This window comes from Oncorhynchus clarkii, chromosome 23, assembly GCF_045791955.1.
Source record: "Oncorhynchus clarkii lewisi isolate Uvic-CL-2024 chromosome 23, UVic_Ocla_1.0, whole genome shotgun sequence".
In the NCBI taxonomy this organism is placed as follows: Eukaryota; Metazoa; Chordata; class Actinopteri; order Salmoniformes; family Salmonidae; genus Oncorhynchus; species Oncorhynchus clarkii.
In genome coordinates, this window is record NC_092169.1 from 50,768,372 (window position 1) to 50,778,936 (window position 10,565).

Genomic DNA, 10,565 nt, shown 5'->3' on the forward strand with positions numbered 1-10,565 from the left:
CACTAGGCTGATTCGGAGCCGTGGCTGGTATAACCTGACCACTAGGCTGATTCGGAGCCGTGGCTGGTATAACCTGACCACTAGGCTGATTCGGAGCCGTGGCTGGTATAACCTGACCACTAGGCTGATTCGGAGCCGTGGCTGGTATAACCTGACCACTAGGCTGATTCGGAGCCGTGGCTGGTATAACCTGACCACTAGGCTGATTCGGAGCCGTGGCTGGTATAACCTGACCACTAGGCTGATTCAGAGCCGTGGCTGGTATAACCTGACCACTAGGCTGATTCAGAGCCGTGGCTGGTATAACCTGACTACTAGGCTGACTTGAAGCCGTGGCTGGTATAACCTGACTACTAGGCTGACTTGAAGCCGTGGCTAGTATAACCTGACCACTAGGCTGATTCAGAGCCGTGGCTGGTATAACCTGACCACTAGGCTGATTCGGAGCCGTGGCTGGTATAACCTGACTACTAGGTTGACTCAAAGCTGTGTGTGTGTGTGTGTGTGGTGTTGTTACATTGTGATGCAGCACCAGAAAGGAACAGCCTATTCCACTGTTGTGTCCGTCTGAACTACATCCCATGTTTGTTTCCTGACTCGCCATATGTTTCCAATGGAAGGAAAGCAGACAGCCGGACACAGACCAAAATACACTAGGATATGGACTAGTCTTTTATCACACCTACGTAGCAGACAAAGGACTCTGCATATAAGGTGCTGTTAAAATCACTACGGATCAATGTTCCCTCTAAGCTGCGCTCGTGCGTAGCTCACTGGGACTGCCAAACAGAAGAAACATCAGCCCCCGCAGAGAAGCAGGAGATTGAATTTCATTCAATTTTAGAGTTTCCCCCTTTAATTAAAACTATCAACGCTTCGCTCTACTGTGGGAATTGTGATCGAATCAATGCAATATTAGCCACTTTCAATGTAACATATCGAAACAAAACGAACTATGCAAGACTTAGTATGCATAACTACCTGCAAGAGGTTTTGTTGTAGGCAGAACGCATCGGAATTCATTGTATTGGCAGGCAGGACTCAGTGTACTCTGCACCGGGATCTGCATGTTTTCAGATCAGAGCAAGAGCTGCATGCAGCCACGTGTGCACATTCTGTTCATATCCTTTGTTAGTGAGTTATTAGTCCAGTTATGGATCATTAGTAGTCAACAATAGGGGAGTGATTACTAGTTAGTGAGTTATTAGCCCAGTTATAGATCATTAGTAGTCAACAATAGGGGAGTGATTACTAGTTAGTGAGTTATTAGTCCAGTTATGGATCATTAGTAGTCAACAATAGGGGAGTGATTACTAGTTAGTGAGTTATTAGTCCAGTTATAGATCATTAGTAGTCAACAATAGGGGAGTGCTTGCTTCCTACATGTCTAGCTAGACATCTTTGAAAAAAGTGAGTCTGGTAAAGAGCACTTTTTTTTGTCTTAAAAGGGGAAGTGTTAGATTATTCAAGCCTGTCTTATAATACAAGTAGCCAATAGGCAGAGGGTAGCATAATGTGTCTGAATCTCTGTAATAATGGTGTGGGTATAATAATGCATTTTATTTTGTAAAGTGGTTTCTTGCATTCAACAACAACATGTTCAGTCACCTCCTTGTCTGAAGGACAAGTGGATTAACATGTTAATGTCAAGTCAAAAGTCTCAAGGAACGTAGACCTACATTAAACACCACACATTGGCTGCTACTGTAGGTTGAATGATAGAACAGCCATGTTAAAATGTTATGGGAGGCATTTTCTCCATTGTTTTTGATGGTAGGCCACTCTAAATTATGATCAAATAGCCACAGTTGCCTATCTGACCATTGTCTGAAACTGTAACTTAAAGCAGGTACAGCCTCAGTGTTGACAGTAAACGCACCCTGGAAGTTGCACAGAATTTTCACAACTTTCAAGTTTGCACTCAGCAGACCTGAAAATGAGAGGGAACATTGCTATGGAAACTGTACAGTTTTTTTTCCTGGCTCAAAAAGGGGCTTAGGTGCTGGGCGTGGCAGGGGGTGTGGCAGAGGGCGTGGCAGGGGGTGTGGCAGAGGGCGTGGCAATGAGCACGTCTCAGTGTGGCTACATCTTAGAGAACATTTTAAAGGCCCCCATCTTGGCTCTGTAGATACAACATTTTGCCGTTTTAAAGCAAATTTTCTGCGATTCTACATATTCTGCCATGAAGCCGAGAGAAAAAGACAGTTTTAATGCTAGTTTCCTTCTATTCTACACATTTTGCCATGGCTAAGGCTGTGTTCTTTTTCTCAAACATAATAACAAAATGAATACTGCTAAATTCATTGTTTTGGATTATTTTATTCTCCCTGAATGTGAAGCTTTATTTTGGCGATGGTTAGTTCTTAAAGATGATATTATTTCAAATATACACTGAGTGTACAGAACATTAGGAACACCTTCCTAATATTTAGTTACACCCCCTTTTGCCCTCATTACAGCCTCAATTAGTTTTAGAAAGTAAAAGCGTTCCACAGGGAGGCTGGCCCATGTTGACTCCAATGCTTCCCACAGTTGTCTCAAGTTGGCTGGATGTCCTTTGGGTGGTGTACCATTCTTGATACACACAGGAAAACTGTTGAACATGAAAACCCAGCAGCGTTGCAGTTCCTGACACTCAAACTGGTGCGCCTGGCACCTACTACCATAACCAGTTCAAAGGCACTTCAATATGTCGTCTTGCTCATTCATCCTCTGAACAGCACACATACACAATTCATGTCTCAAGGCTTGAAATTCCTTCTTTAACCCGTCTCCTCCCCTCCATCTACACTGACTGAAGTGGATTTAGTGACATCAACCAGGGATCATATCTTTCACCTGGTCAGTCTGTGTCATGGAAAGAGTAGGTAATCAGAATGTTTTGTCCGCTCAATGTATATAGGTCCATTATTCTTTCTACATATTTTATATCTGCTTTTAGTCATTTAAGTTTACGATTTAATTGTTTTTCCATCACCAAAATTCATAATATAAAAACAGTTTGGAGCTAGGCGAACAGTTTAGGCTGCCTGCCCAATGATTACAATGGAAGAAAAATCCCTGCAGTACAACGGTGGGTAGAGGCCACTGTGAAGCAGGAAGCAAAAAGAGAGCTTTCCATCCTCTCTGAAGCCGACGTCATGGGAACTCTGTTGGGGGAATATCTAGGCCGCAGCCGGCTTCCTGCTCTGCTCCACAGCTGAGTCCACTACAACCAGACACTCAGCCCGACTGCGTTCTGATGGCTACAGACACATTGTTCACTTAGTGTAGCCGAGTGTCACGCTACACTGGAATGTCAGCTTCCAGAGTAGTTTAGGCCTCAGGGACCGTGAAGAGTCAATGTTACAGTAGGACAATCTGCGTGATGAACATCAGTGTACAGTGTGGAGTTAAAGATCTGAAGGCATGTCAGTATCTCAGTGGTCTTGTCTTGCTAACGCCAACCATTGCTGCAGGAAGCACATTTGGCCTTAAGGTTGTAAACATTACAAAGGGCGTCAATGTGTACAAGATGAGGCTAGATAGGCTTTCTAATGAGTTCATTGTAGAATGATGTGCGGAGAAGAGCCCAAATCACCACTAAATTAATGTTTATCATTGCAGCTTAAAATGTCACGCCATAAACCCCAAATAGTTTTGTGAAAGCTGGAAAGGCCAAGGCTCTCATTGTAAAGGTTTGACCCACAGCCACTGTTAACACAAATCAACACCTAGCTATCACAGCACAGCTACACTACCACTGTGAAGCAATAAGGGAAGCGAAGGGAACTCTGCCTTCTAACACTGAATGAAGCACCACAACAATGGCAAGTCATGTGACCTGTCCTTGTCAAGACAATGGTCGTCAGGTCCTGTGTTAATATACACAAATCCTTGGACCCGGAAAAAGACTGTTTTTCTACTTGGCTGAGGAAGACTGCTACTTTTGGTCTCTGCACTACATTTATGCCAGTTACCATGGGGTTCCAAGGCCATTATCACACCATGCTCCACCATCAGGGTTGTGTTCATTAGGTATTAAATAGAAGGAAAGAGATTGAAACAAGGAGGGACTACCTGAACTTGTCCAATAAGAAACACTCATTTTCATTTTGTTTACCGCTGTGTGTCTTATTGAACACAACCCAGACCATAATCAAGAGATCAGACATAATGGATATGTGTTTCACTACTCAGACCTGATGACTTGGGTGACAGGTTTCTGACACCATGTACAGGAACCATCGTGACAAATCTAGACTCGATTCCTCTCAAAAGGTAGCATGACGCACGGCATGCAGATGGTGGATGAAAATAAGAACTGGCAGTCAAACGAGTGCATCTACAAACGGGACTAATAGCCTATAGCGACAGTGGTAGCCTGGAAGCGTGCGGTAGGCTCGCTTAACATAGATATGACAGAGTCCCTCTGCTCAAAATGTCTACAAATAGTGTCCCTTTAAATAAAGTCAGTCAGGCCTCTTGAGGTGAGCCAGTGTTTACTTGCTAGTCAACTCAACGACCCCAGGCGGGGGCTTTCTACTCAGACTGCATTAGAAGGTGGAGGATGAGGACTTTTACACACACAAATCAATAGAAACGGCCATTTGAATAAATGATCAATAGCGTGTCTGAAGAGATGGACATCATTGCAACACAATTATGAGATGGAAGAATGTCACTATCAGTTTGTTCAGATGCAGAGAGAGCAGCCTACTTGGAGGACATGGGCTTGTTATTATCACTGACTAACGTGTCTCAATTCAACCTCTTTGCCTTGAAACGGATTTGAATAATCCTCCTGGTAACATCATTATCGTTCGGCTGAGGAAAAGTGTCCCACCACAAGATACCTGGCATTGCACCATATCTTAATCATATTCATTAGAACAGGGCGTGTGACATCAAAACGTCACAATCAAGCTTCCTTTCATTTACAAAATAGGGACTGGGGGCTAAGTGAGGATGAAAGTTTCAGTCCCTGTAGCTTCAAGCAATAACAACAGTATAACACTAAATGTAAACTTATTCAGAAACTTGAAAATCAAGGCCCGTGGAATTTCCCCAGAAAGCCTTGGTGTGCTTGATAAGCAGGGCAGCCTAGAAGAAGCACCACAGAGGGCTGACAGTCAGTCTGCAGAGCAGTGAAGAAGAGACACAGTCACTCACCCTCTTTGGAACAGGTCCACATTGTAGAACTTGTGGAGCTCAACAGAGAACTCCACCGTGGCCTGCACCTCACTCATGTTTGGCTTCAGAGGCAGACAGAAGGCTTACATCACCTGGGACATTATGACCCCTGTGGAAGGAGGAGAGCATCCATGTGAGTTACCTGAACTGATGTGAAGAGGAGTTATCATCACACTGGACACAAATACAGGAACAACCTTGAGGCCTTTCTCTCTTCACACTAGTAGAGAATTACAGTGGAGCATGTGTTCTCATCACACACACCCTCAGGCGGTCAGGCAGTCACCTACACACACACAGCGAAAGTACAAATCACGCAGGCACACACACACACACCTAGTCAACAGCAAACAAACAGTCGCACTTGGCTCAGCTGTTTCCAATAACAAGCACCGAACACCCAATCCAAACAGACCCATGAGGGCTGCTGCCTGCTGGGTTCTCTGCTTCAGATGTAAATAACATGTCTTTCCTAATTGGCTGGCAGCTCAGCCAAACAGAGAGAGAAGGTGGGGGGAGACAGAGAGAGAGGGAGATGGATGGGGGAGAGCGAGAGTATGGGGGGGGAAGGAACAGCTATGAATCACACGCTAAAATAGTCCTGAAATACTATATCAACTACTGGACAATACTAGAAATACACTAAGTACGTGTCTACAGGCCTCCTACAGGTCTCCAACAGGTCTTAAATTAATTCAACTTAGTCAAGCCAAGTCTTAGGGGCAGAGGAGAATTGAACCTAGTCTGAAACACACAGGTGGGACGAAGACCCAGAGGGCAGATTCGGCGCAATGGAGCTGAGAGAAATTGGCATAGCAAAATCACCCAGAAGCCCTATAAATGACTCATGTGAGGAATGAATAAATGACAGTCTTGTAGAGCTAATGGTGCCATGTTCCTGGCAATGAAAGCAGACGAGTTGGAGGGGGAAGACAATATGGCCGGCTGCAGATTTGAAGGAGATAGATGGCTTAGATTGAAGATAGATGGCTTAGATTGACTGAACTAAAGAGACCTGGGCTGGGTTGTTTAGAAAACACACAGGAAAGAGGCCAAGTAGGGCAGAGAGGGTACAGCTAGCAGGGTTGTTATGATATCTAATGCCAAGGAAGCCTTGAATACAGACTGTTTAGATCTCTCCCTAACACTCTCTTTCTCCCACCAAGTCTGTCATGTTCTGTCTCTCTGATCTCTGACTCTCTCTCTCCGCCTCGACCGCTCTCTCTGGCCCTCTCTGTCAGTTTCTCTCTTCCCTTCTCTCGTTTTCCTCTCTCTCTATCCCCCTGCCCCCACTCTTTCACTCAGAGATGAAGGAGGGAGACAAACAACAAGACTGGCATGGTTTTCTCAGGCAGATAACCAGAGAGACTCTTATGTATTCATAAACAACCAAAGCAAGCCACCATACATAACAAGCTCTCCATCTTACAGCAAGGAATGCTGTAAATTATTGAGTGAAAACGCAGGGAATTTACTTTAATCATATCAACACCGTATTCATAAAGCTTCTCCTCAGAGTAGGAGTGATGATCTGGGAACAGTTACGCATTTTAGATTATAATGAATGGACAGGGAGGACCTGATCAGCACTCCTCCTCTAGGCAATGCTTTACTTATTAATATAGGCACATAAATTATAGGATAGACAAGAATATCACTGTCTAACTAACAGTAGCATCATCCATAGACAGGCTGCAAGAAAATGAGAACACTGTGTTGCATGAGAACACCGTCTCTGGGTTTCCATAGTTTCCAAAGCCATGTCATAAAGTGGAGGTGCTGGGAGCAGGGCATGTTAAAACCTGTTGCACATTTCTCTTATAGGGGACAACACCAGTACCTGCATCTGCACGCTTTACAAAGCAAAGTGCATTCAAACGGAGATGGCATGGCTATCTGAAACAGGGCCAGAGATAGTGGTGCCAAGCCAACTTTAATTAGAACAAGTGTCATATTTCTCAACTGAGTGCAACGTTTCCGTTTGAGTGATCAAACGGGTTCCTTTAAGTTGGTAATAGTTTGAAAACGTTGTGGTGGTGAGCTGCTCCGAGTACAGTTACAAAGCCTAGATCCACTAAGTTATGTCTACCAGTAGGGTCTACCTGTCCAGCAGGGTATTTGCTTTGCATAGCAGAGTGTGCATGCTGGTTTAGGCTACTGTTTGCATGGCCAGCTACCCATTTACTAACTGAACAAACAAATAGTCAAATGACTGAGATTTAGCAACACAATCACAATTCACAACTGAACTGACAGAATGATGCAAAACAATACAGTCTAGATCTAAGACAACATTACCGATTGTACTGATGAGGAAACACGGGAATGTAGCCTACTTAAGATAAACCGGAGAGTCACCCTTATTGTTCTTCCCTCATAACTCAGCATGATGCAGACTAGAACACATTTAGGTTACAGTATAGTACAGTTAGCTAGTATGCATGTGCTTTTCTAATCCACTGTGTAGTGTGGTGCCAACCCGTTTCCTTCCTGAGTGCAGCTATGTGTGCTTTCTGATTAATAATGCACCTTATAATAATCTATGGAATTCACACTCCACTCCCTGGTCTTTTGAAGCCAGTGCTACTCCTGGAAGTTAAATGATTGTAGAGAAACAGTAAGCTCCATTCATGACAGTTTCAGTTTATTGATCTTTGCCAAGCAAAACAACTTTGCTACCTGTGTCTGTGAATGCTCTCGGAGTGTCTTTAACAATCATACATGTAGTCTACCTGCCTCTTTTTCCAACCTAGTCACACTCTTGACAGTGAGTCTATGAGTATATTTCAACATTGTGTAGGTAGCTTGCAAGCTAGCTAGTTACGCAACTGAACAGCAATAACATTTTGACAACTTACTGAGAAAAAATAGCCCAAGTCATGTCTGAGAAGAGATATAACAACATGGTATAGCTAGTTAGCTAACGTTAACTAGTTACCTTGACTGATGGAACGTATGACAGTTCAGGGGAGAGTAACATTTATATCCCAGGGTCTAGGAACATACTAATTAAGGGTTCTGGTTCAGTAGTTAGTTAGCTATGTAACACATGCAGAAAACACTTCGTCTATATAGGTCCTGTTGATTGAGCAACTTACATAGGCCTACTATTTCCTCAAAAGTTTCACAGGATCATTCTCAGATGTTGAAATATTCTGTGACCATCCCCTACTGCAAACAAGGACAGAATGAATCACCACACATCATCTGTCTCGCAAGTGTAGTTAGTTACCTAGCCAGCTTCTACCATCAAAACGTCATAGCAAGATAACTAGTTAACTGGGAATTCTGTCAACTAACTAACTAGCTGGGGTTTCTTCAGAAGAAACAGACAAATAGTTGAGTCAACAACGCACAGTAGTTATATAGATAATGTGTTGGCTACAGTAGTTAACGTTAGTTAAATCAGCTGTCAGTCTCACCACATAACGTTAGCTAGCTACTGTTAGCTAACGTTACATTGCTAGTTTTGCAGTAACTAGCTAGCCGTCCTTACTTAGCTAGCCAGCACGATAGCTAGCTACGAGTTTAAAGTTAACTAGCTAATCTTTCAAGTACTAAAGCAGCAGCCAATGGCTTTATTTTCACACATCGGATCTGACGTTGCCGTTATCTAGTAGCTAGCTAGCTAGCTCGTTGCCGCGTTGATCTACTCAGTACTCACCAGATTCTGTGTCGACAGATCACTTCTCCTGATAGTTAAAATACGAAATACTATAACAAAACAGCATTAAGCCGACTTCAAAACCAAACGGGACAACGACATGGGTAGTCAATCCAGTCCCTTGATCTTGCACACAGCCTCCGCAGCCTGACAAGGCTAGCGACGATCCGCTGGAAAAAAGGAAAACAGTGGAAGCGACCACGCACGTTGTCGAACATAGAAACTGCGCAGTTGCTGCGCAGATCCTGTCAAGTGGTCCTCTGACGTCCTTGCCGGTGACTATTTTGGTGCTTTCAAGACAACTGAGAACTCAAATAACCGAGGTCAAATCATAAACTTGCCCTTCACACCTCTAGCCATAGCCAAAAAGATTGGTTGCTAGGGCTCATGGTTGCCAATCACATCTTTGGTTCCAGATCCCCAGATCCTACCTCTCTCTCAGTCTCCTTCAAGCAGACACAGAGAGACCAGCAAGCTCATCTCTGACCTGCACAACAACAGCTGGACTCCCTCATATCTCTTTGGACATGTGGGATGGTGTGCTTGCACAAAGTGAGTGTGTAACATGTATATAATTATTCCTTGTTGTTCTTTATAGTTTTTACTATTGCCTATTGCATTCTGCCTCTGTGTATATCGTTGGTAGCATATCCATTTATACAGTCCTTTATTACAATTATCATTGCTCTCGTGCTATCATATAGTATGTACAATATATTCATTATCCCTGTTTTCTGTCCAGTACAGAACTACTACCATTCCACTACCTTTTCATGTACATTTCATCCGTGTGTGTGTGTGTGTGTGTGTGTGTGTGTGTGTGTGTGTGTGTGTGTGTGTGTGTGTGTGTGTGTGTGTGTGTGTGTGTGTGTGTGTGTTAATAAAGTATCCTTGTGTGTAACTCTGAGGTTGCCTTATTCCCCTCTTACCGGGGGAGGTGCTAGCAGGTTAAAGATTAGCCCAAATGGAGAGTCGCTCTCTTTCAGGTACCATAGAGAATGATAGAGGACTCTAGTGCCCAAAAGCCTGTTTTAGCATGGGCAGGGTCAGTGAGGACTTTCAACATTTAAGTCGTTTACTGGGTGGGACTTCCTATGTGTCAAGGAGGGATCACACAATGCCATCCAGGTCAGCAGGAGGGATCAGCCAATGAATTATACCTGTGAGCAAATATTCCATACCTGCAGGTGGCAGTAAGTCCCCAACCTTGCCTTTATAGCTGTTCAAACACACTCCAGGTGGTAGTATGCACACTTTCAGTTTGTTTTTCAACTCATAGAAAATGGACTACTTCAAAATGGAGATGGCCTCAATGGCTCGCTCACAGACTCCATAATGGGACAGATACAAAGAAGAGTCCTCTATCATTCTCTATGAGTGGTAATTGTTACGACTGATATGACAGATCCAGATTCCTCAGTGATTGAGTTTAGATGGGTTGCTTGGTCCATATCCCACCTGGATATGGTTGGAGATGAGGCATGCCAGGGTAAATGTGAAATCATCTTTTATAACTACTATCTATTATAGTGGTTGAGGGGGAACTGGCAGAACAGGGCTTGAACCAGTGACCCTGTAGGGCGGAGACCACCTGTGGCATAAAAGCCCTGGCCTCTTTGCAGACGTGCAGTAGTCTTTAGACTACTCTGTTAACTTTCTGTTGACATGTGATCTCTGGCACCTATTGGATACTGTGAAAAGGGAATGATGCAACTCCCAAAGATATCTG

General features: G+C 43.8%; 1 protein-coding gene across 5 annotated transcripts in view; it reads right to left on the reverse strand.

The window, feature by feature from the left end:
- The window catches only part of LOC139381457 (family with sequence similarity 135 member A), a 50,544-nt gene extending 41,521 nt beyond the window's left edge, over positions 1-9,023 (reverse strand). For all 5 annotated transcript variants that reach the window (XM_071125004.1, XM_071125003.1, XM_071125001.1 and 2 more), the window contains exons 1-2: positions 8,837-9,023; positions 5,152-5,281 (exon numbers count right to left, since the gene is read on the reverse strand). In XM_071125004.1, the coding sequence (XP_070981105.1) occupies positions 5,152-5,228 (77 nt within the window). In that variant the 5' untranslated portion in view covers positions 5,229-5,281; positions 8,837-9,023. The remainder of the gene's footprint in view (positions 1-5,151; positions 5,282-8,836) is intronic.
- Between the last annotated feature and the right edge of the window lie 1,542 nt (positions 9,024-10,565).